This window comes from Lycorma delicatula, chromosome 1, assembly GCF_047948215.1.
Source record: "Lycorma delicatula isolate Av1 chromosome 1, ASM4794821v1, whole genome shotgun sequence".
Taxonomy (NCBI): Eukaryota; Metazoa; Arthropoda; class Insecta; order Hemiptera; family Fulgoridae; genus Lycorma; species Lycorma delicatula.
The window spans coordinates 293,346,497-293,373,924 of NC_134455.1; the positions used below are offsets into that span (position 1 = coordinate 293,346,497).

General features: G+C 27.8%; 2 protein-coding genes across 2 annotated transcripts in view; both read right to left on the reverse strand.

Annotated features, from left to right (window-relative positions):
• Nucleotides 1–11,535, reverse strand: part of LOC142317850 (uncharacterized) — a 36,439-nt gene extending 24,904 nt beyond the window's left edge. Inside the window, exons 1-3 of the mRNA XM_075354400.1 lie at nucleotides 11,240–11,535; nucleotides 7,099–8,442; nucleotides 1,425–1,549 (exon numbers count right to left, since the gene is read on the reverse strand). Coding sequence (XP_075210515.1) covers nucleotides 1,425–1,549; nucleotides 7,099–8,442; nucleotides 11,240–11,534 — 1,764 coding nt within the window. The 5' untranslated portion in view covers nucleotide 11,535. The remainder of the gene's footprint in view (nucleotides 1–1,424; nucleotides 1,550–7,098; nucleotides 8,443–11,239) is intronic.
• An 11,583-nt stretch (nucleotides 11,536–23,118) lies between these two features.
• Nucleotides 23,119–26,906, reverse strand: LOC142332837 (uncharacterized). Its single transcript, XM_075379473.1, has 2 exons — nucleotides 26,597–26,906; nucleotides 23,119–24,940 (listed from the first exon to the last, which is right to left on the reverse strand). The coding sequence occupies exons 1-2, from the start codon at nucleotides 26,904–26,906 to the stop codon at nucleotides 23,334–23,336; spliced, it is 1,917 nt and encodes a 638-aa protein (XP_075235588.1). The 3' UTR covers nucleotides 23,119–23,333.
• Nucleotides 26,907–27,428: the final 522 nt, after the last annotated feature.

Below are 27,428 nucleotides of genomic sequence, written 5' to 3' on the forward strand. Positions count from 1 at the left end.
TTGAAACCCATATAGATACTAAAAACACTTTAGATTTACTTAATAACTATCGCAAAACGAAGACACTAATTTACATTATATACATCAATAAAGGCCGTCACGTTTAATAAACGGGGTAAGATTAAAAGACTGAAAGACATAAAAAAATTGTAAAAATTCTTTTCTTTTCAGGAAACGAGTTCTGAAACAACCAAAACCAGTCCATGAACAACAACAACTAGTTCAGCAATATCAATAACCAACACAACAGCAACAGAACCAATTTAGATAGAATGTAAAATAACTTTCACATTACATGGTTAAAAACAACCAAAATCAACAGAGCAACAAAAGTTATAGCATACAGATTGGACAAATATAAATAATAATAATCAGAACCAGTAGAATAATAATAACAACCAGAATAACCAAAAATAATAACATCAATTACAGTAACCAGAACCAGAAAAACTTCAACAATCAGAACCAGTAAAAAAAATAATAACGCAAAGAATAACCAAATAATAATAACCATCACAATTTCACAGCTTTTACAATAACAACAATTAGAACCAAAAGAATCTGAACTACAACTTAAACAACGGTAGCAATATAATCAGAATGGCCATATTTAAATACCAATAACCAGAATCAGTGTTAACAACAACAATAACCAAAACGATCAATTCAATAATGGTAAGCAAAATCAGCAGTAGTGATAATCAGAATCAGAGCAATAACAACACCAATAACAATCAGGATGCAAATTACAAAAATGTAAACAACTTCTACTATAACAACATCCAAAGCAACAGCAACAAAAATCAGAACAATAACAAAAGTCAGAACCAAAACAAAAATCACTTTAACAAACAAAATAAAACCCACAACTTCGACAATAATAACCAAAATAACAATAATAACAACCAGAATAGACAAAATTTAATTACAACAATCAAAACCAGTATAGTAGCAATATCAACCAAAAAAAATTAGTTCAACAACCAGAATCAATATGTCCAGCATATGAAAAACAATCAAAACCAAAAAAGCCAGTACAACTACAATAATCAGAACCAGAATATCACTAACAACCACCAATATAAACAATGCAGTAACCAGAACTAAAATTACCAGAATTTAACAAAAAAACAACAGCAATATTTACAACAAAACAACAATTATAATAACCAAAATCAAAATAATTATAATAACAACCAGAATAAAAAATTAGTTAAATAAAAATAACTACAATCAAAATCTGAACAACAATCAGTACTATAATCAAAATTATCAATTTAACAACAATAATAACTGCAAAAACCAAAATCAGTATGATCACAATATAAACAATAACAACAGTTACAACAGAATAGCAACAGTTAAACAATCAAAAGTGCAATCAATACAACAAATATCAGAATAACAACCAGAAAAATAATAACCAGATCAATCAGGATGACAACAACAGCCTGCAAAACGTGCTCTACAACCAAAACAACTATAACAACCAAAATAATAACAATCAAAATCAAGCCAACAGCTATCAGATTAATAACCAGAACCAGTGCTACAACAATAACAATCAAAAACAAAACAAAAGTCAAACTCCAGTTATCAGTAGCTATTTTCCCTCATTGATATGGACTAACTAAATACATTATTTTCATATTCCTCTGATTAATCTCATGAAATGTAACATCATTTCCTCTGCTTTAATAGAGTAAATAACATGTTTCAGTATTTATTTACTGCAATCTTTTTTTTTACTTGAAATTATTTCTTTTTACTTTCTTTATTAATAATTCATTTACAGAAAAAACTTATTGTAAATTATTTTAAGCTTTTGGTGAAAAGACAACTTGAAAATGCAGTATTGATGGTTTATCATTAAAACTGTTTTGCGAGTTTACTTTTTTTTTGTTTAACATAGCTGTTTTTAGTATTGTTTTGCTATTAGCTGTTTGTTTTGTTTAGTTTTCATCATTAAATTAACAAATAAAAGTTTTATGTACTCGCATATAAGTTGTATAACCTCTATGCTGTTATTCATTGACGATCCTATAATCATTTTTATAATGCTGTATAGTGTGACATCTAGAAAATTATTATACTTAAATGCAATAATTTTCATCGCTGTGAAAATATAATTTTTATTAACCTCTTTTTTGAAGTATTTAAAACTACTTAGATTATACAACTGGTGTGTAATATTTACAAAAAAGGGTGTTCCATCAGACTTCAAAAAGAGTATTACAGTCATGATACCAAAGAAAGCAGATGCAGATAAATGTGAAGAATACAGAACAATAAACTTAACTAGTCATGCATCAAAAATCCTAACTAGAATTCAGAAGAATTGAGAGGAGAGTGAAAGAAGTGTTAGGAGAAGACCAATTTGATTTTAGGAAAATCATAGGGACAAGGGAAGCAATTTAAGTGCTCAGATTAATAGTAGAAGGAAGACTAAAGAAAAACAAACCAACATACTTGGCATTTATAGACAGAAAAGGCATTCGATAACGTAGACTGGAATAAAATATTCAGCATTTAAAAAAAAAATAGAGTTCAAGTTCAGAGATAGAAAAACAATTGCTAACATTTACATGAATCAAACAGCAAGAGTAATAATTGAGCAACATAAAAAAGAAGTAGTAATAAAAAAGTCGTCTTACAAGGATGTTTCCTTTCCCCGTTACTTTTTAATCTTTATTTTACTATTTTTTACTTTACTTTACTTTTTAATCGAACAGAACTAGCAATTAATAATGTTAAACAACAATTTAGTCCAGAGTAACAGTACAAGGTGAAAGGATAAAGATGCTACGATTTGCTGATGATATAGTAATTCTAGCTGAGAGTAAAAAAAATTTAGAATAAACAATCAACGGCATGGATGTTGTCTACATAAGAACTACCGCATGAAAATAAACAAGAGCAAAATGAAAGTAATGAAGTGTAGTAGAAATATTGTAGATTGACCACTGAATATAAAAATAGGAAGAGAAAAGATTACGGAGGTAGAAGAATTTTGTTATTTGGGAAGTAGAATTACTAAAGATGGATGAAGCAGAATAAAATTCCGAATAGCACAGGCAAAACGAGCCTTCAGTCAGAAATACAATTTGTTTACATCAAAAATTAATTTAAACGTCAGGAAAAGATTTTTGAAAGAATATGTTTGGAGCGTAGCTTTATATGGAAGTAAAGCTTGGACGATCAGAGTACCTGAGAAGAAAGATTAGAAGCTTTTGAAATGTGGTGTTATAGGAGAATGTTAAAAATCAGATGGGTGGATAAAGTGACAAATGAAGAGGTATTGCGGCAAATAGGTGAAGAAAGAAGCATTTGGAAAAATATAGTTAAAAGAAGGAACAGACTTTTAAGGCATCCTCTAATAATCGCTTTGATATTGGAGGAACAGGTAGAAGGAATTGTGCAGGCAGGAATACGTAAAAGAAACTGTTAGGGATGTAGGACGTAGGGGGTATACCGAAATGAAACGACTGGCATTAGATAGGGAATCTTGGAGAGCTGCATCAAACCAGTCAAATGACTGAAGACAAAAAAACAGCCTACTTATTTAACATACTGTTATAATTGTATTTTTCTTTTAACTTTTGCTTCTTCAGTGTATTTTTCCTACCCATAATATGAGATAAACCTCTCATCTGTTTAGCCTCCGGAACCACCATAAGGTACTTCTTCAGAGGATGAATGAGGATGATATATATGTATGTATCTATGTAGTGCAATCTCAAAGTTGACCATTCCTGAGATGTGTATTAACCCAAGCATCAAAGAACACCGGTATCCACGATCTAGTTCTCAATCCGAACAAAAATTATTGCCTTTACTAGGCTTTAAACCTTAGAACTCTCGACTTCATAATCAGCTGATTTGCGATGTCAAGATCACCACTATACCAACTCGGTGAGTTAAATTATGGGATAAACCTGAAATAATTAAAATTAAAACAAACAAATAACCTTTTATAATTCCCATGGAAATGATTGTTAGAGAATTTTAATAGTAATTTGGAAGTCATCATATTGACCTTAAAATTACGAGATTTAAGTGTTACTTAGCGGTGAGTGAGTGAGTGAGTGAGTGAGTGAGTGAGTGAGTGAGTGAGTGAGTGAGTGAGTGAGTGAGTGAGTGAGTGAGTGAGTGAGTGAGTGAGTGAGTGAGTGAGTGAGTGAGTGAGTGAGTGAGTGAGTGAGTGAGTGAGTGAGTGTGTGTGTGTGTGTGTGTGTGTGTGTGTGTGTGTGTGTGTGTGTGTGTGTGTGTGTGTGTGTGTGTGTGTGTGTGTGTGTGTGTGTGTGTGTGTGTGTGTGTGAAATACGAATCTATTTTCTCCTTCATAATTAAAATAACTTCCTTAGAAATCTGTTTTAAATTAATTATTATTGTTTAAATTTGATAAAATGCTTTCTAATATTTAAAAATAATTTAAAGTCTTTCTCAGAAATTATTACCCCCTTATTCGTTTTAAGATGCATACAATATTTTTTTGCAAGATGAATACAATATTCTTTTGAAACTTAAACAAGTGGGAATGTGAGGTAAACATATTTGAAATCAACATATCAAATAAATGTGTATTAGGATTCAATAATAATATTATTCATCGGAAAGTTGATGATTATAAAATAGGTTATTTATTTAGATTAGCGTAAGATATGCTAATTTTTAATAAATTGATATTATGTATATTAAACATTACAACCAATAAAGTTGGATAGGTGATCTAACATGGGGTATATTTTCAAAACCGGCGGTATAGTTATTATTAAACAAACAGCTCATATCAGGTCTATCCCGGAAAAGTAATCGACGAAGTGGTTTTCATTCCCTTTCTTCACCGATCTAAACATAGTTTTGCAAAGTAGCGTAATTTACAAAAACGTCAGTGTGTAATATAGTAGAATAACAAATGGTAGTTTCATAATGAATGTGATTACTTTCCATGAAAATAGATCTAGAAAATAGTCTCAGGGCTTCACGCGAATTACATTTATAAGAAAGACTGAAAAAAATATTATAATGATACAGATTAATGAACCCCTTCTTATTTGAAACAATACATTAAAATTCAATAAATGTTCCGAATTTTTAATTGGATTTTTAATCTTTTAAATTAGATTTTCGTAGAGCAAAGATTTATGCCACGAAGCAGATTATTTAAAGAAAAGTTAATTTTGATTCCAGAATAAGGTAGATACTGTAAAAATTACAGTATCGAATAATAGAGTATATAAAACCGATAAATAAAACTGTCAATGTATGTCTGAGGCTAAAAGGTTGCTAGGGAACAGAAATAATACGGAAATCAGTCACGTATATTTTACAACATAAAATAAATTGTAAAAATGTTACACAAAATATTAATGTTGAATATTTTATGTTATTTCACTCCATTCCTTAGCGAAACCAATACTTTTTTACTATCTTAGGACAGAGATAATAATTTCAAGGGACAGAATTTTTTTTTAAATATTACTTTTAAGTATTGTTAAAAAGAATTTATAACCAGAGGTTGCATTCGCCAATATAAAACTGAAAATTTATTTCACCTAATAATACAGCCTGACAATTTTAGTATAATTATAACTATGAGAAGACATCCCTATTAAATAACTCAGATATAACAAAACAGTACTTTCTGTTATTTTTCTAAATTTACAAGTTTTTATTAAACATGCTCATTTTAATTAATATTATTTAGATTATGCATGGATTTTGTAATAATGATCCTCACAACTCATACATTATTTTGGATCATGTATTATCTTTAAGTTTTTTCTATTACACCTTTCTTGATTTAGTATCTTTATGAATACAAAATGTTGGAATAATACATTGAATAATAAGTGTAACATCATCGCTGTTAATCTCACTTTTCCTTCCAATCACATAATATTGCTTCTAAGAAATAAACTTCTTCCTGAAAGCCTCATAAGTAGCAAGAATTTTACAAACAAAAGAAGAAAAATAAGATCAATAATAATCTAGTTTATATTCGCACATATGTCAATATGATTAGCACATAAATAAAGTAGTTGAAAAGAGAGAGTTTAGTAAAAGTTATGTTTTTGTTACTGACAGATATAATAATTTCGTAGATAATAAGAAGTACAGCAGTATAAAAATTATTATAGTATAGAAATTTTAATAAATTTGTTAGATATAATAATTTTTTTGCCACTTATATAAAAAGTTGCCTATTTTCTATCCAAATTTTGACTCGTTATCTCTAATAGAAGTCATGACTTTTATTAAAATTAAATTGAACTATTAAAATTAATTTTTTTTTGTTAATAATTAACACAAAATTATTATTGAATTATTAATTTTTTTCTTTTGGTGTAAAATTTTAGCTACCAAAAAAATAAAAACTTCTAATTTTAATCATTCTTGAAACTTGCTTAATTCTATCATTTAAATTTTATGTTTTTATTACCAACATAAAGAGGAGTTTGGACATATTCAGTAAACATAACTTTATTAAACAAAAAATTGTTGTAGAATAAAAATTAGCAAAGCTGAAAATTTTTTTTGAAAAGAATTTAGTTGCATATAACATTTTAAATTCAAAAAAAATTATACTCTTATAATTTTATTCGTTCGTTAACTTTAGGTATTGGTTTCTATAGATAATCTAGCTATTTGACATGTAATATTGTATATTGAATTACTGTAGCAAGATCGTTGAATAAATGCAATAAACAACATTATCAATTTTATTAGGAAATTTATTATTTAACTATAATTATTAAATTATAAATTCGTTCTACCAAAGAATAAACTGTACTTTATAGTAAGGAAAAAATTTACTTAAACAAAAGTAAACTGATAAATTTTAGGGGATAAAATGCTAATTATTTAACGATAAAATATATCGAAATAAGTATGGCTTATCACTTGGAATCATGTTTATTTTCACAAATTGAAAACGTTTAAGTAAGGTTTTCTATAAGCGAATTATTAATGAAGGTGACAAAAGGAATTAAAAAAGAAATTAATAACAATCGATTTACGTAAATTGAAATTCTTTATTTACTCAATTAAAACAGAGGAAATTTTTTTACGTTTTACAGAAAGAATCAGACTGCATTTATACTGCCCATTTCAGTGACTGAAACCAGCTACTGCTATGCGGAATTTGATTATTATTTTGCTTGTTTACATTCTGGTTATTGCTCTGGTTCTGATTATTCTGATTGTTGTTAGATTGATTCTGATTGTTTTGGTTGTTATTGTTGTTGTAGAAAGCGTTTTGGTTATTGTTCTGATTTTGATTGACCTGGTTATTGTTCTGGTTGTAGTTGTTGTTCTGGTTCTGATTATTGTAGTTGTTGTTGTTCTGGTTTTGGTTACTGTAATTGTTGTTATTATTTACATTGTAGCCATACTGGTTATTATTGTTGAAATTATTATTATTTTGATTGTTCTGATTATTATTCTGATTGTTGTTGTATGAGTTCTGGTTGTTGTTATTGTAGTTGTTTTGGTTTGGGTTATTGTTGTTCTGGTTCTGGTACTGATTGTTATTGTAGTTGTTTTGATTATTGTTGTTATTTACATTCTGGCCATACTGATTTTGATTGTTGTAATTATTGTTCTGGTTTTGATTGTTGTAATTATTGTTCTGGTTTTGATTGTTGTAATTATTGTTCTGGTTTTGATTATTGTAGTTCTGGTTGTTGTTATTGTAGTTTTGGTTATTATTGTTGTAGTTGTTGTTCTGGTTTTGATTATTGTAGTTCTGGTTGTTGTTATTGTAGGAGTTTTGGTTATTATTGTTGTAGTTGTTGTTCTGATGGTTGTTATTGTAGTTGCTTGCATTCGGGCCATATTGGTTCTGGTTATTGTTCTGGTTATTGTTATTGTAGTTGTTTGCATTCGGGCCATATTGGTTCTGGTTATTGTATTGATTGTTGTTATTGTTGTACTGATTATTTTGGTTGTTGTTCTGGTTATTGTAACCATTATTATTGTTGTACTGGTTCTGATTGTTGTAGCCATTCTGGTTTTGATTATTGTAGTTGTTGTTATTGTTGTATTGGTTGTTTTGATTATTATGACTGTTGTAATTTACATTCTGACCATTCTGGTTCTGGTTGTTGTTGTAGCTGTTTCCATTGTTGTAATTACTGTTGTACTGGTTTTGATTGTTATTGTTATTTTGATTCTGTTGTCCATTCTGGTTATTGTTGTTATTATATTGATTGTTTTGGTTGTTCTGGTTGTTGTTGTACTGATTATTATCGTTGTAGTTGTAATTGTTATTTTGATTGTTGTTCTGGTTATTATACTGGTTATTATTTTGGTTCTGGTTGTTGTTATTGTTATTCACGTTTTGGTTTTGGTTGTTATTGTTGTATTGATTACTGTTCTGGTTGTTATTGTTACTGAATTGATTGTTGTTGAACTGGTTTTGGTTGTTTCCGAACACGTTTTCTGAAAACAAAGAAAGATTATTTTTCACCACATTTAAAAAAAATATATATATTCAAAGTAGATAAAAATAGTATTTTAACAGTAAATGTAATATTAATCTGTATAATGTTTTAACATAAATGAGTATTTCTGTGCTCAAATAGTTCTACTCATATATGAATAAATGCTACAATCCATTTTATATTAAGACAAGTTTCAGAGAAAAATAGAACATCATCATTTGTTTTTAAATTATTTCTTGGAATCCTTTGAAAACTGAACAACTTTACATATGAATACTACTTCAAGTATGAATTCATAAATTAGAATAATTCTTCAAGTTTGAATACATAAATTTGATGTTATATTTATTAATTAACATCTATACGTATAAAAACATTTCCTGATAGAATGATTCATTACCTAACAAAAACTACTGAAGATAAATTGATGAAAATTTGTATATATGATCTTGTTACAGTGTAAATGCATATTTAAAAAGATTTTTTCTAAATTCCGAGTTTAAAGGGTTAAAATAGATTTTCAATTTTTTTGAAACCTGATTATTTTTTTTTTTAATTTTTCGGCAACAAATGATGATATTAACTTAACTTTTGGTGTGTGTAATTTTCGTGTAAATATCTAAAAATTAATTTCTATATTTTTTTCAAAATTTAATCTTGAAATCGATGATGAAAGGTAAAAAAATGTGAACAATGCTTGCAAATTTTCACCGTTTCCAACTATACTAAACGAACAAACAATTTTATTTAATAAGAAGTTTACTTTTATTTATTTATTTTTTATTCGTTGTAATTAAAATAAAAGTAATTCATTAGATTGGGGGTTGCAAATAACTTCAGATAAAAATCTAAAAACCAATTTTGGGGTTTTATTGAATTTCATTATTTTAAGAAGAGCAATGTTGTCTGGTCCGACGGTTCAACCAATATAACCAATGTTACTCTTTGTACGACGCTATCAGCTGCATAAACAAACAAAAAAACAAAATAAATGTAATTAAAAATTTTTAAAACGGTCACTTCCGGTTTTTTTTTTTAAAAAGGTGTTTGTCGGATAAAGCTAAGACCGGGCAAAATACATTTATACCCGTACAAATGATGAGTAACAAGTTATATTTTTAAGATGTAGGCCGACTGTTTTGAAAGCCGTATTGTTAGATCACTCAAAGTTAAGGCCTATACTGAGGTGAAACTAGCTGAGAAGAAATTACAATACACTGACAGTTTTTATAAATTGAGTTTTATAAATTTTATAAATCGAATGAAGCGAGCCCTGACTTGTTAAACATCCCCTGACCATGAGGGAAACCGCAAGAAACTATATAGCCGGGGGAATCCGCAACGGAAATGCTAGTATATATACAGTTGTCATATCATATATATATATATATATATATGATATTTTACAGGTAAATATTATTAAACATATTATTACAGATAACTGTATTACAAGTAAATTATTATTTTATTTACAATACATAAATAAAATTAGGGATTTCTATCTATCTGTACTTTTTAAATCATCTAGGATTTCATTTATTTCATAAATTTACCCTACCTTTTAAGATATAAAATATAAAAATACAAAAGTATTATTTGTGAAATATGCAATAATAAATTATTGCATTATAATTATAATAATTACATTGTAATCAATTAATCTTATTAAATGCATAAGAATAAATAAATTATCCATTATTCATTAATTTATTATTACTATAACAAACTACATAGATTAAAATTAATTCTCGTTTTCTGTGTACCCCAATAACTCAAAAACTACATAACCGATTTCGCTGAAAATTTCAATTTTTTTTTTATTACTTGTCCCGGGAGTGTTTACATCTTATTAGTTTCATAATGTTATAATAATTTAATAACATAATATTTAATCACATAATAGCTGTCTGAGTAAGTCGATACTGATATAGATAACGATTAATATAGAAATGACATTCGATATAGATGATATCTCACGATATATTCAATGATATTAAATTTAGTAAAAGAGATTTTAAGTTATTTATTTATACTGTTTTTTTACGGTTTAATTCATACACTCAAATTTAGCAATAGTGAAGTATTTCCGTGTCAAGTCGTAAATAATTCTTATGCATATAATTAAATACATGTATAGTATTCCATTTTGCATTGCAAGAAATCTGACATATTTAAAAAAATTTAACTCTGTTTAAAATTAACAAAATCATTAAAATTATAAGATTTGATTACATGACCAAATTTTATTAAAACAATATTTATTTTTTTAAATTAAATCAAACCATTTTAAACTATCCTTTTTTGTTTTGTAAGAATACATTTTTCATAGAAATTAATTTTTTACTGCATACCCTACTTTTAAATTCTGCACGAAACTAAAACGATGGGTATATTTTAATTCAAATGTCACAAAAAGTATTACCGAATTTTTTTTAATTCAACGAAAACAAAATTTTAGGAAAAAAGAAATGCAGTTTATTTTTAATACTACTAAATAGAAATATAAATTATTTTTTATAATTAAAAATTATAAATAACATATTTATAATAACTAATTATTAATAATAAAGATATTATAGTTAATCTTCTGTCTGCTGTTTTTTATTTCCATTATTTTATTTTTTATTATCATTATTTAATAATAATCAAATATATAGATAATAATTTTGGTGTGAATAATCAAAATGTGATAAACGTAATTTTGTTATAATTAATTTATTTTAAAATATTTTCAATATGCAATGTATCATTTAAGCGATTGTACAATTTTAAAATATGCATAATCATGTACTCACCATTTTGGTTCTGGTTGTTGTTTACATTCTGTCCATTCTGGTTGTTATTTTGATTCTGGAACTGATTGTTGTTCTGGTTATTTCCATTTTGATTATTGTTGTATTGGTTGTTGTTGTTGTTGTTGTTGAAGTATTGGTTGTTGTTCTGGTTTTGTTGTTGTTGTTCACTTATTGGAGAAACTTCATTCTGGTTGTTGAAGAAACCGCTGAAGCACTGTCGTTTGGATTGTCCATAAGGATGGACGGCAGCAGCAGCGAAGCCAACGAGAACCAACAATACCAATGAGGACTTCATGTTGAAGGTGACGATACCATACCCGTCGACGTCTTATATAGTATATTGTTATCATCCCTATTCGGTATCAATTGTTAAGGTGATAGGTCATCCGACGTTGATATTAAATTATTATTTTCAAAAATAAAATTGAAGAAAAACATTTACAAATTAAAAAAAAGTAGCATAATTAAATTTCGTAATTTATCTTTCCTACTCATGAAATAATTTCTTTTATTAAAATAAAATAAAAAAAAAAACATAAAATACACAGAATAAACTTACTATGATGCCTCTTATTCTTTATTAAAAAAAAAGAAAGAAATTTTTTAATCGCAAAAACCAGGCCTTTCCCAGCACCTTTTTGTAGTATTTCACATTTAGACATTTAAAATAATAACGTACCCTATCTATTCTATTATAAGCTTTCTATAATTTACTTTTTCTATTAAATTTTATAAAAAAACGTTAAAGTGGTATTTTATTGTTGAATTCAGTACGATTTACATTAATACTTTCAACAAAAATGACGTTAGTAACATTTATATTGTACTTAATTTATAGGATTAAAAATTCGATAAAAAAGGAATATTCAGCTTAAAGGTTTTTACTTTCTTACTTATAAATAAGCCTACTTATCATTTCGTTATTTTCGTTTATGCTAAAAATTTCATCACATTTAGCTAATGGCTGTTCTCCTCTGTTACTTTAGACATCAATCTTCTAATTTAATATTTACAATTACCGATCGTGTAGTAGTGTAACACTATATAGCAACTATTAGAATGATTCGTATTAGTTAAAGAAATCCTTTGTTATAAAAAGGCTGACAACCATGCAAGAGGGATATTTTCATATTTGTTACAGCTTCACTTCCTTGATAACGGTTGCAAATAATTTTAATTTTAGACGTTAGTTTAATATTAATAATTTGCTTATATTTTATCTACGGAAAATGAATATTTGTGTTACATTGATTTTTAAAAATAAGGAAAAAATCATTTATATTTGCAGAAAATGAATCTTATGATAAACTTGATAACGTAAAAAAAAAATAAAAAATTTTTAAAATAAGTATTAGATGAGTGGTTGCTTTTGCAATTTAAATACCTTTTTTTTTTAATTTTACATCAAAAAGCTAATATTTTCCGATAAGATATTGTTTTTGAATTATTATCTACACTTTCTGTCAGTATATTTATTAGTAGAGCCAATGACCCAAACCATTAAATTAAAAAATTAAGTTAAAAAAAATGTTAAATTTGAGAAAATATGTTTTAATAACATTAAATAAATAAGGTTATTTTTTCTTATAGTCAAAAAAATAAAATTGGTTCTTCATAGAAATCTTATTTGATTGAAAATTTATGTTAACTAAAAAAAAAAAATCATTACAAAAAGCAATTGAAGCATATACTTTGTTTATAAAAAAAATATTATTTATATAATATATAATTTTTTTTTTTCTTTTTAGAATTTAAAATCTAACATTAACGGTTAGTAAGTGATGATAAGAGTTAATTTATTTTGCATTCAGTGAGATTGAAAAAATTTGAATAATTACATAATTTGACCCGTAACAAAAAATTTCAAAATCATCATGTGGTATTTTGCATTCTCCAGGTCGCTGGCATCACTCTCATCTCCATTTGTTTCTGTCACATGATTCTCTTTTCGTCTTATGACAACCTTCACTACCCTTTATGTCACTTATTAACTTCAGCCTCTTCCTTCCTCTTCTTTCTTCATCATCAATGCAGCCTTAAAGAACTGTATTTATTATTCCTTTTCTCTTAATTATATATCCGATTCAGTTTCCTTCCCTCCCTCCTTCTGATAGTCTTCAATATTGTTCTATCTTCATTAAATCTTCTTAATATTTCTACCTTAGTTACTCTGTCCATCCACTTTATTTTCTCCATCCTCCTTTTGACCTACATCTCAAAAGCCTCTATCTTACCTTTTTTCTTTCTATCCAGTGTCAATGTTTCACACCGTACTAAAGTACAATCCAAATATAGCATTTTGCCAATCTCTTCCTCAGGTTCAGAACCATGTCGCTGCAGAGTAGGATTTTTTTAATAAAAAAGGATTCATTTACCATTACAATTCTCGTCTTAATTTCTTCTTTACTCCTCCATTCTTCAGTCAGTACTGTCCCGAGATATAGGCATCTTTTTCCTTGTTCCATTTTCCTTCTGCTGTTATAACATCCATATCTTTTCTCTCATTCAACTACATTAATTATGTTTTCATCACATATTCCTTCATTCTTTCTTCCAACGCTTTTACCAATCCTTGTAATGTCTGAGTGTCTTTAGCTACAATCAGCAAATCATCAGTAAATCTGACTAAGTTATATTTCTTCCACCTATACGTACTCCTTTTTGGCCAGACAACATTTCTTTCAAACTTTTCCTCGGCATAAAGGGTGAACAGTATTGGTGGTGATAAACAGTAGCAGCCTTTCCTCACTCCTCTCCCTAATACTAATGAATCCTAATAAAGCCAGTTTCTTTTATAAGGATTTGAATACTAGATCATGAATACCGGTGTTCGTTGGTGGTTGGGTTTCAATTAATCACACATCTCAGGAATGGTCGACCTGAGACTGTACAAAACTATACTTCATTTTACATTCATACATATCATCCTCTGAAGCAATATCTTACAGTGGTTTTCCGGGGGCTAAACAGAATTTAAAAAAAGAGAGAGCCAAATACTAACCAATTTGTGTGATTCACATTTATTTTCATGCTACTTTTTCCTTCAGATACAATTTTCTGATCAATCTCCTATCCTTCCAATCAACTCTCTTTTGTTTGAAAATCTCAAATAGCTTTCCCCCCAGTTCTCTATCGAATCCGTTTCCATATTTATAAAACGCGAGCTCAATCCTGTACATCTTTCAAAAGAATTCTCTACAATCAATTACCAATCACATATATCATTAATGTTTTAACAAGCTCTTCTGGCCATTCTCCAGTATTATAAATTTATTGCACCTTGAGAGTATTTCATTTACTCCTTCATCTTCTAAACATTTAAAGATTTCAATTAGAAGTTAATCTATTTCCGTTTCTTTCCTGTTCTTCTTGTATTTCATAGCTTGTATACATTCAGATCTCAAAACAGGCGGACTTTTCTCGTCTTCCATAACTTCTTCTTTCACTTCAGCTTCTTGTGCTTTTCCGTTTCCTTTTCCCTATGTACAGGTCTTCAATATACTCTTCCCACCATTTTTTTATTTCACCTTCTATAAACCCTTTTTCCATCTTTCTTCTGAATTTCTCTCATTTTGTAAATAAAATTTCTTCCATCTCATGTAGATATTTTTTACCTTCTTATAAAATATATCATACTTCTTTTTCTTTTCTAAATCTTCCATTTCTATGGCTATATCTTTAAATTCTTCTTTTAGACACCTTTTCCTAGCTATATGTGTTTCTCTTTTTAATTTGTTGTTCAATTATCGATAGATTACTCTGTTGTATTCTCCTTCTTTATTTTTATATTTTTTCTTTCTTCATTTTTCTTATCATTTATTTTGTTGCCCAAGGTTTCTTTGCCTGGATGCCTTTGTAGAAACCAATTGCTTTCTCTACAGCTTCCCTCATAGATGATTTTATCCTTGACTACGACTTTTCTGCAGGTTCATTTTCTCTTTTACCTTCAGTAATTGCCTATCAGCATTTCACCTCTTTTAGTCTAACTATGCCCTCAATACTCCTCTATATTCTATTTCTTCACCTACATTGAAGTTAAAATTCTTTTTAATCTTATTTTCATTTCCATCATTAACAGAATATTACCACTTTATTTGTCGGTTTCTGGAACCTCATTTTCCTTTTTAACAGTTCCTGTATCTATTTTCAACAAAAGATTATCTATCTAAAAGCGAGATCCATTTTTTGATCTTGTCTAAGTATATGTTGTTCTTTCATGAATCTTAAAAAACGTTTTCGTAACGAACAACTCCTTCTCTTAGAATAATTCAATCGACCTGTTTTCTCTCTTATATCGTGTACCCAATCATTACTTGCCCACTTTCTTTCAATTTTCACCTTCTACCACCACTTCTTTCCAGTCCCCCATAATTATTTTACAGCAATCTTGTTGATTTGCTAATAACTCCTCAATGGTACTGTACATCTTTTCAATATCTTCATCTTTGTACTCCGACGTTGGCCTGTATGCCTGACTATTACTACATTTTTTGACATCATTCCAATCCTTAAACTCATTACTCAATCATCCAGATAGATTACTTTTTGTATTCTACTTGTTATACTATTTTTTAGTTATTCTTACTCCGTATATTCCTCTTTCAATTTTTAAGTAATATAAGGTCGAATGGGAAGTCATTTTATCTGCGGAATAATTAACAAAAGACAACATTACCATGATTCCTGACTAGGAAATAGTAATACAGTGGTATTCTGTTGCCTTCTGAATCCTAATGTGATTAACTTCCTATAATTATTTCTCCCAAGCCTCCGAAAAGGACGTTGGTACTTATAGATACGGAGCTCCTTATCCCGGGAGCCATTCGGTCCCATAGTTAGTTAGTCGCTTGTATACACCAATCAACTATAATATGTACAGTCATTACCACTCTCTACCGTGGGGAAGTGAATATCAGGATTTTCCTTTATGAAATATAAGACCTAATTAGCATTTCTTAGACTCTCTAGTACTTTTAGAGAGGACACAAAGTTTACCAAATTTTATTTCATAACATTATTAAAATAATTATGCAATTACATAACAAAATAATATATTGTACACAAGTTTAAATGATAGTACAATTGGTTAAAGTAGTGAAAATACAGAGTAATATTTTAGATGTAGGATTAAAGTTTACAGCAATTTATTCAAATCTATTTCTGATTGATTATTTCCTGATTTCAAAAAGAGAGTAGGTTCCCACTTCGATACTTTCTTAATTTTATTTATGAACATAATTATTCTTACCAAATTCCAACTGGCTACTTAAAGTACACAACTATGATCCACACAACTAATCGCCATCAAATCTGAAATCACCTCCAATTCAAACGTTAGTAAGTTACTGGTCTTTTTTCTTTTAATTTTCTATTGACATAAAGTGAAGATCTTAATAAAAAGAAATTGGAGGATAACAGAAACTTTAACTTGGATATTTTTCATTCGTATTATTAAAAATGAATAATAACGACGAAAAGTAAAGAAAGTGTAATATTCTTGACAGTTATAAGGAGTTTTTCACGTCTAATTTTACTCTTTTAGGTATGTAAAATGACGGACCAGTTGAGCACGTTCTGTTTATTTTATTTAGTTTTATAAAAGTTTTTATTTGACTGTAATTTATTATAAAAATTTTCTTTTAAAAAATTTATAAGTCGAAAATTTTAATGAAATATTTTTTTTAACAAAATTATCAGGAGAATTGTTAAAGCTTCAAAATTCAAAAGAAAATTATGTTTCAGAAATATATTTACTTTAGTTGTTTTCTTGTTTATTTATTCTTGTTTTATTTGGTATACAATTACCGCTTAATATGATATGGACAAACACCAATTTGCAAAAATGTTCAATCTATTAAACATTGTTTCAACTCTTTCTTCCTTTTTTTTTATATTATTTTTTAAAATGGAATGCTGGATTGTTGTACGCAATTTTTACACATTCGTGTACCTTTCAAAGTAAATTCAAGAAAAAAATATTATAATTATTTATTAATCGTAACGGTTGAACCAAGTTTCTCCAAAGTGTAGCAAGCATTATTTAATATCATTATACAGTTGAAATACATTATTACTTTTGAAAAATACTTGAAGGAGATAATGGTGATGCACGTAAATCTTAATAAAACAAATTATGAAAAAAAAAATTTCTTTTAATAATTGCTAAATTAATGGGTAAAAACCCCTACATAAATATGGTAAGAGATATAAAAAATTCTTGGGTGAGCTGCGAAAAGTGGTACGGGTTCTTGTCATAATTGGGTTTTTTAATTGCAAAATAATTCGAAAATTTAATTAAAGATATTATTTGGTTCATTTATTATTATTGAAAGATTAGTTTTGAAAAAATTACTTTGTTCATCATCTAAAAGAGAAATATACTGATAATGATTTATCATGTTCAAAAAATTTAATAATTATGTTAATTTATTTTTACAATAATATTTTTTAAGAAAGAATATAAATGGAAAAAAAATCGAATCATTACATTTCTTTTGAGATAAAATATAAAAAACAAATTAATAATAACCGTTATAATTAAATTGAATTAGTCTGATGCAACTAAATGTGCTATATCTCATAATGCTTATATAAGTCGTGCTTATCTTTTCTTTTTCAAAACTAATAAAATACGTTTTCAGAATTCTAAGTACTGCTTAAGGCGACTTAAATTTATACGCATTGTAGAGAGATAACTTTTCTTTAGCCAGTTTACACGCCACAGTTCTTTAAATGTAATTTCTCGTCCTCGTTCGTGTGCCTCGATTGGTATGAACACACGTTGAAAGGATAGTCTGTCTTTCTCTAAAAATCAGTAATGTATGTATTTTTAATAAAAGTAGTTGTTTAATTTGATCTTCTTTTTCGTTTAAATTTAGATTTGTTATAAATATAACATAAGCCGGAGATCGCAATAACCTCTTAACCAACACCATTTGTTTCTAGTTTCTCACCTCATGCCAGATCCATAAATGTCTTTATTAAAATTGTCTCCAGAAAGAAAACTTAATTGTCGAAGTTTAACTTAAGATATCATCTGGTTTAGTTCTTATGGTTTTTGGTAGGTATGCAAAAGCTTACTAACTCGAATCACAGGTAAACATTTCATAATTTTATCTTCCTTAACAAGTGGAATATTCTTTGTTGTAATGGAATCCATATATAATTTTCTTGTTTTACTAATTTCTCTTATCTAGCAATATTTTATTCGATTAGTAGATTGAAATTCTTAGATTATTAAATTTCATGGGGTATTTCTTGGACATAGGAAACCAAATTTTGTCTCAAGTTATCATTTTCATCTGGATTCGAGTAACTACCCATAGTAGAGAATTTTCTACAGTTGTAGGGAAAAACAAATTCTGTGAATGCTATCTGAGATTGTATTATTATTATTAATTTTTAATTGCTTCTTTGTATTAGTTCCCTTTAATGTGAACAGTAAAATAATTTCCTTGCTGATTACTTTGTTGAGATAATTAAATTATCGTAAACAGTTTTTTTCTAGTTTCAACGTCCAAGTAAAGTGATTTAAAACACTTCAGGTCAGTTGAAGTCGTTGATTAATCTATGAAAAGGAAATTATTTCGAAAAAACTGAAAAATTATATAAAAATTGGCAAGGAAAGAAAATGACTACGTTTTTTTAAATAATAAACTACGTAACAGGACACAATTTTTCAGTTTATTTCATTGATCTAATAGTGTTTGTAAGGTATCTTATGTTGTATTTTCATCTTTCTGGAAGATTTTCATTAGTAGAAGATAATAACTTTTATTTTCTGCAAACAATGTTAGATTCGTTTTTATAAAATGTAAGCTTACATTTTAAATTCTATTTAATTCTATTTTTTAAATCCTATTTGTTTATTTTTTTTTAATTTTATTTTTTATTCTATTTTAATTTAATTAATTTATTCTTTTTATTTTAAATTCTATTTAACATTTTCCTTAGACCTTACTCATAACTGGATAACATTTTCTTTATTAATTTGTTGATAAAGTTACTGCTATGGTTCTGAGGTAAACTTTTTCTTAATAACAATGAATTTTTTTTACAAATAAACAGGTTTTAACATTTTTCCTTTATCATAATACAAATAATTTAATTTTTTTATACCGTAATGATGTACACAAGTTGACTTTAATAATAAGAAGTATTATTATTATAATTTACTTGTTTTCAAAAATTGTACAATATAGTGTTCCGCTAAGACATAACTCTTATCAACAGGACCCCGTATTACCATGAATTCAATAAAAATAAGTTACACAATACAATACAAAAAATACAGTCAAATACGAAAAAACGTGACAATTTTGTAGCATGTGAAATTGCTATGCCTGAGGGGGATTCGAACCAGAGACCTCTGCATGAAGGCTTGAGACGCTACCACTCGCGCCACAGAGGGCGGCTAATGAGTAGCAGTTAGAAAAACAATAAAATAAATAAAAATTTCTCATTCACTCAATCAAAATAGCCTTAGGAGGAATTTTCAGTAGTTACTAAAGGTATGAAGCTGGTGTAGCCGAACGGATTAAGCCGACAGTTACTAGACGTGGATTTCTTTAGTCATTTCTTATTTCTAGTAGTGTGAAATTTTTTCGACTATAGAGTTTACCATAAACCGATTTTCTCTGTCTGCTTGTGTTTTCTGTAAGCCTTCTAGTATCATAATGAAAATAAAATCCTAATTAATTTTTAATATAAACTTTTAAATGCAAAATATATATATACGAAGTCTGCAAATAAAGTAATGAGACTAGTTTTTTTTTGGCAGCCAAAGTGGCAACACTGTAAGTTACTAGTAAAAATATGGTTATATGAACAGCTATTTAAATTAGGTATTAACGTTTTTAATTTATTGTTGCCACGTGAGATGTAAACAAACTTTTCGCGAAACGAGTTTTTGTTGTGCGTTACTAATTATGATCAAAGTTGTGCAACTAAGTTTTATGTTAAACTCGGTGAGAATGCTACTGAAACATTTCAAAATTAAAAAAGGAATGTTTTTAGGTGGTTTAAAGCATTTTCAGATGGCCAGGAATCAGTTGCGGGCGATTCACGGTCTGGAAGACCGTTAACGTCAAAAAATGACGACATGTTCAGCGAATCAGAGACTTGATACGGTACGACCGGGGAATAACTGTCAAAATGATTGCAGAACAATTGAATTTGAACCATACCACAGTCCATCAAATTTTGACAAACGAATTGGACATGAAAAAAGTTTGTGCAAAATTGGTCCCAAAAAACCTCACTGTTGAAACAGAAAAACAACGGGGCGGAAGTGTGCCGCGATCTTCTAGGGCGAATTTAAACTGATCCTGATTCTCTAAAAAAATGTTATTATCTTCTGTAAATCATCTTGGATATTTGAGTACGACCCAGAAACAGAACTTTAAAAATGTAAAACTGACAACTTTCTCTCATAAATCAATGAAGCTAAATAAACGCCATTTTTTCTTTAATCTTATTTTTACAATGCTTTTTCATAATTTCAAACATAAAAAAAAATATAACCGACCATCTGAAGAATATTCCATTTTCTCAGTTTCAACACTGCTATGAAGAGTGGGAGAACCGTTTGAAGCATTGCGTGGCTTTCCAAAGAAACTGTTTCGAAGGTGATAGGGTCCATGTACAATTGAATTGTAAATAAAAACTTTTTCTGAACCAGTGTCATTACTTTAATTACTGACGTCGTGTGTGTGTGTGTGTTTGTGTGTGTAATTCAATTTTTTAAGTCAATCCCTAACCTATTTTGTTAATTCTCACTACTTGTTTATTTTATACTTTAATTTGCTACTGGATGCAATGAACCTATGTCTAGAGAAGTATTAAAGATTATTTTTTTCTAAGTTGGATCAAGTTTTTTAAGTTTATTTAATTAAAATTGAATATTCTTTTCGCGTTCGTTTAATTTATTCTTAATATTTTGTTACCTGTCCCTTTTTTTATAAAATTATTTCGGAAATAAAATTTGTTCATAACACAAGTATAGACATCATGGCTGTGGAGCTGGTACAGAGTTGTCAAAACCTTTTTCTTATTAATCTATTTTTCCATTTAAAGGAAGATATATAGAAGGGTAATCTCAATTTATCCCATAAAAAAAATTAAATAAAAAAAGTCAGAGTTTAGAGTTTCATTAATATAATAAAAGTTAAATATTGATTATAAAATAAACACCACATCTTTAGACTTTCTTATTTCTATAAAAGAAATTTTGACTTACCAATAAAATATTGAAGGCTATCTTAAATAAGTAGACATAGAATTTCTCTACTAACAAGCATCAGATGTACCTTTAGGATGTAAATTAACATATAATCTACAAATGTGCATTTTTTAAAGCAGGTATTAAAATTTACAATTTTCTAATACCAACCATGTTTTTGATTTGCACTGAATGTAGAATGAACCTTAACTACTCTTAAAATACAATTAACTAATATCAGTTAATTATATTTCCTTATAAATTTTCTTTAAATCTTAGAAATTGGTTTAGAACTGTAACAATTTTTTATATTTTCACACCTACGTTTTTTATAATGAAGAAAGAAAAATAGATGATTTGAACGAAATTTTGTTGTATGAAAATTTCTGTAAAGACTAAGAGATTGCAACAAGATTGAAAGTTAAGGAGAAGTGCTCCAGCCAAGTGGCACCGATGATAGACGATAATACGAGAAATTTAACTAGTTCTCGTGCAATATATGCGTTCATTTTATTGACTGTACCTTCCCCCGCTCAAAGAAAGCAGGCTTTATATCAGGCTATTGCAGAATAGGCTCGTAACAAAATATTCGACGGATAAAAGTTAAATATGAATTTTAACTTCTTCCTAGAACGATTGTAATACTAAGAATATATCAAAACCTAAATCAAATTTTAAAAATTAATGCCTCTTTTTTAATATTTTTAAAGAAGTTTACCATTTCTGGTATGTTTTTAGTTACGTGAAGGATATTAAATGTTTCAATTATTGATAAATGGGCTGTAACAAAGTAACATAATTATTTTTCCTATATTCATTGAATCGTAAGAATTGATAGGTTAACAAAAAGTTTCAAGTAATTTATGTCTAATTCAGACGGAAAATATCCCTTTTATACATAGGAAAAAAATGTATTTTCTGCATTTCTCAAATTTGCTGCTAAGTAAAGGAAAACTATGTGAAAGCTATATATAAAAATGTCATCAACAGTATGTGGATTGTAGAATTCAATAATAAAATCCATTTCTCTGTATCCATGTCACCATAGGTCTGGTCTTCATAGGTCTTTAGGTTTGGCTCTAAGACGTTCATTTTATTACCTAAATATCATTTAAAATTTTACGCAGTAGAACCACTATGAAATTCGTAAATACTTCAAATTTTAATCATTACTAGCATTACTTTAATATTAATATTATAATATAATTATAATCAGAGAGAGCAAGCAGATTTTCAGAGTATACAGAATTAGAAAATAAAAAATCCATTGTAGAAAATATAAATAAATTAAGCATAAAAAACGTATTTTAATGAAGAGATAGTTCCATTTAACTTTAATATAACACTTGATCCTAAAAAGGATTGAATGTTTTAATTTACATTAAATTTAAAAACAGTTATGTAAAATAACTAAATTTAAAATAATGACTAAATTTACAAATATTATTTTTTAGGATACAAGTAAAATACTTATTATTTAAGGATATTCTGAAATTTATATATTGTAGCCTAATCATGTGTAATTATTACTACAATATTGAAAGACATTAAAAAAAAATTGTTTTTCCGTTGACACATCAAAGAAGATTATAATAAATTTTTCTGTAAACGAAAGATTGTTGAAGTGGTAAAAGGTTTTGTGGAAAATAATAATGAAGTATTTTATTACTTAGTTTTTTATTAAGATATATTTTGTTAATACACAGTAAATCAAGTTAGGTGTTATAAAAATAATCAAGCTTATTTACATAGCCCATTTCAGTGACTGAAACCAGCTACTGCTAAATGGTATTTGTTTTTTTGCATTCTGTTATTGCTGTCTTGGTTTTAATTGTTCTGGTTGTTGTTGGCTTGATTCTGATTGTTGATGATGGCTTAATTCTGATTGTTGTTGTTTTGATTCTGATTGTTTTGGTTATTGTTATTATTGTAGACAGCATTTTGGTTATTATTGTTCTGATTTTGGTTGATCTGATTATTGTTCTGGTTCTGGTTGAAGTTGTTGTTGTTTACATTCTCGCTATGCTGGTTATTGTTGTTGAAATTATTATTTTGGTTAGTGTACTGGTTGTTGTTCTGATTTTGATTGTACTGATTATTGTTCTGGTTGCTGTTATTATTGTTATTCTGGTTTTGGTTGTTGTTATTGTTGTTCTGATTTTGGTTGTTATAGTTCTGGTTGTTGTAATTGTTTTGGTTCTGGTATTGGTTGTTATTGTTGTAATTGTTCTGGTTATTGTTATTCTGGTTCTGGTGATTATTCACATTCTGACCATACTGGTTTTGGTTGTTATTGTAGGAGTTTTGGTTATTATTATTATTGTAATTGTTCTGATTCTGGTTGTTGTTGTTATTGTAGTTGTTGTTCTGATTTTGGTTGTTGTTATTGTAATTGTTGTTCTGGTTTTGGTTGTTGTTATTGTAGCTGTTGTTCTGGTATTCGTTATTGTTGTTATTGTAATTGTTCTGGTTGTTGTTGTTCACATTCTGGCCATTTTGGTTCTGGTTATTGTTGTTGTTGTACTGGTTGCTTTGGTTGTTATTCTTATTATTATTGTATTGGTTCTGGTTGTTGTAATCGTTTTGGTTCTGGTTATTGAAGTTGTTGTTGCTGTTGAATTGGTTATTCTGGTTGTTGTTGAAATTCTGACCATATTGGTTCTGATTATTGTTGTTATTGTAATGGTTTTGACTGTTGTTGCTGTTCTGGTTCTGTTGTTGATTCTGGTTATTATTGTTGTTGTAGTTGTTCTGGTTTTGGTTGTTGTTATTATAGTTGTTGTTCTCATATTGGTTGTTGTTATTGTAGTTATTGTTCTGGTTTTGGTTGTTGTTATTGTAGTTATTGTTCTGGTTTTGGTTGTTGTTATTATAGTTGTTGTTCTCATATTGGTTGTTGTTATTGTAGTTATTGTTCTGGTTCTGGTTGTTGTTCACATTCTGGCCATTTTGGTTCTGGTTATTGTATTGATTGTAGTTATTGTTGTTATTGTTGTACTGGTTATTTTGGTTGTTGTTCTTATTGTTATAAGCATTATTATTATTATTGTACTGGTTCTGATTGTTGTAATCGTTTTGATTCTGGTTATTGAAGTTGTTGTATTGGTTATTCTGGTTGTTGTTCACATTCTGACCATACTGGTTCTGATGATTGTTGTTGTATTGGTTTTGAATATTGTTCTGGCTCTGTTGATGATTCTGGTTATTTTTGTTGCCATATTGATTATTTTGATTGTTCTGGTTGTTGTTATTTTCGTACTGGTTCTGATTGTTATAATTTACATTTTGTCCATTTTGGTTGTTGTTATAATTGTAATTTTGATTATTGTTCTGATTATTAAATTGGTCATTGTTTTGATTCTGATTGTTGTTGTTATTGTTATTATAGTTGTTCACATTTTGGTTCTGGCTGTTGCTGTACTGACTACTGTTCTGGTTGTTATTATTACTGTACTGATTTTGATTGTTTCCGTACACGTTTTCTGAAAAAGGAAAAAATCCATTATTTTTAACAGCGCCCATCTCATAAAAGCGTTAACCTATAAAAATTGATTTACAAAAACTGCATTTTGAACGTGTAAGCTATTCTGTTGTTTGAAGAAGATAGTTTAAAAATCTGTTCAGTGAGTTTTTTAATACTATTACGAAATAATGGACAATAACAATATCATATGATCTCTGAACCACCGTTACTGTATCTAATCGACAGTAATTTTCACTTACACGGGTAACCGAAAAATTATGCAAAAGAATATTTAGCGACCTGATTGGTGATCACGAAAACGATCTTCTCGCTTACATTTTTCAAGAAATATTCTGATTAAAATTTTGTTATTCTATGATTCCGACTGTTATCTGATAAAGGAGAAAAAAGATATTTTGTCAGAATAAGCCAATAACCCGATGGCTTAGTATCCAACATTATTTTTTCGTATATTTATTTTTTGTTATTTAAATCTAAATTTCACATCATGTTTGATATACCATTATCTAACTATATTGAATCGGTGAATTTATTAATTAACAGTGAAAAAACAAGATAAGTCAATCCATGTCGGGATCACAGAAATATCCATAACTGAATTCAAAAATATATGTTGTTCCGCAGATGAATAAGTAAATGCTATAATAATTTTAAAAGTATTTATATTATTATTATATTAGTTTCATATTTTAGTATAAAAATTGAATATGTTACATAGAAAAAAATACATATCATAATTACTTTCTTTTTTCAATATTTTCTTAGTATCTTTTGGGAAAGGATGAACATTTCAGGTATGAATTCTGTCTCCGGTACAACAGTTAGAATATTATTTTATTTGTCATAAATAACGATAATGGAAATTTCTGTGCATATATATTGTTTTAATCTTTCATGGTTTTTAATTAACAGTATTGTTTTGACTAATTGAAATATAATATATGAAATTTGTGAAACATATAATCTATGATTTATTGGTTAGTATGTAAGGATTAATAGATTATTTACTAATTTTATTGCTTTACTAATCACAATTAAATCTAAAGATAAGGTTTTATTTTCATTAGAACAAAGAAGAAGTACGAATACGTTAATACATGCCAAATTATGCTTGTTAACTTAATTAAAATAATTATAAAACCATTTGAAAACAAGATCGAATTTTATCAAATAAAATTTATTTCCGGTAATTAAATCAAAATATATTAACAATCCTTTCTTTGTTTTGTAAGAATATTTTCTCTTATTAAAGGTTTAATTAAAACGGTACACTTTTAACATTTCATAAAATTGAAATATTGTACTATTTTAAATATGCAAAACAGATTTATAGAATATTTTTTTGTAATTTATTAGTAACAGCGACCAGATTTTAGAAAACGAAATTCATTTACTTAAAAGTTTACATCAATATCTTTCACACTAATAATTTAAAAATTATAACTAATAATAATCTATTATTATTATTAAACATTGGTAATAAAATATACAAAAAATCAATCTTTGTGGTGCTGTTATGCCTATCAATAATTATTTTGCTAATATTTATGAATAATAAGCATATGATATCCATGATATTATCGGTCCTAAAATAACTATAATTTAATATTTTAAGTGATGGTACAAATTTAAAATAAGAGACCCAAGTACTCACCATTTTGGTACTGGTTGTTGTTATTTTGATTGTTGTTTACATTCTGTCCATTCTGGTTGTTGTTGTTGTTTTGATTCTGGAACTGGTTGTTCTGGTTATTTCCATTTTGATTATTGTTGTATTGGTAGTTATTGTTATTGTTGTAGTATTGGTTGTTGTTCTGGTTTTGTTGTTGTTCTTCACTTATTGGAGAAACTTCATTCTGGTTGTTGAAGAAACCGCTGAAGCACTGTCGTTTGGTTTGTCCGTAAGGATGGACGGCGGCAGCAGCAAAGCCAACGAGAACCAACAATACCAATGAGGACTTCATGTTGAAGGTGACGATACTATACCCGTTGCTATCTTATATACTATACGGTTATCATTCCTGTTTGATATCAATGGTTTAGGTGATAGGTCATCCGATATTGACAATTAAAATATTTTTTAAAAATTATAATTGAAGAAAAAATGACACATTATTACAAATTTAGTTTAATTACATATTGTAAGTTAACCTAATTTTCTCTTAACTAGCCTAACAGGTGATTCCTTTATTTAAATAAAAATTTAAAAATTTCACTTAATGGCGCTAATGTGATAGCTCATGGCTTCTGAAATAAAATTTAGAAAAATATTTTACTAATGCTTCTGTCTATTTCATACATAGCTAATTAAAAAAAAAGGTAATCTAAGTGATTACCTTTCCATCACATAATTTTTTATTTTATGTTTTATTAAAAATTATCCTTTGGAAATGTTAGTATTGCATACTTTAAGTTAATAAAAAAAAGTGATTACTTTCAAAAAATAACGGAAATTAACAACGTTAATATTGTTTGTTTAATTTGTG

What these genes read in the sequence shown, in the direction of transcription:
- LOC142332837 (XM_075379473.1), bottom strand. Translation starts at nt 26,906, where the DNA reads ATGAAGTCCTCATTGGTATTGTTGGTTCTCGTTGGCTTTGCTGCTGCC. An exon ending in CAACAACCAGTACCAAAATG is followed by an intron (nt 24,941 to 26,596) that starts GTGAGTACTTGG and finishes TTCCTTTTTCAG; the next exon opens with AAAACGTGTACGGAAACAAT.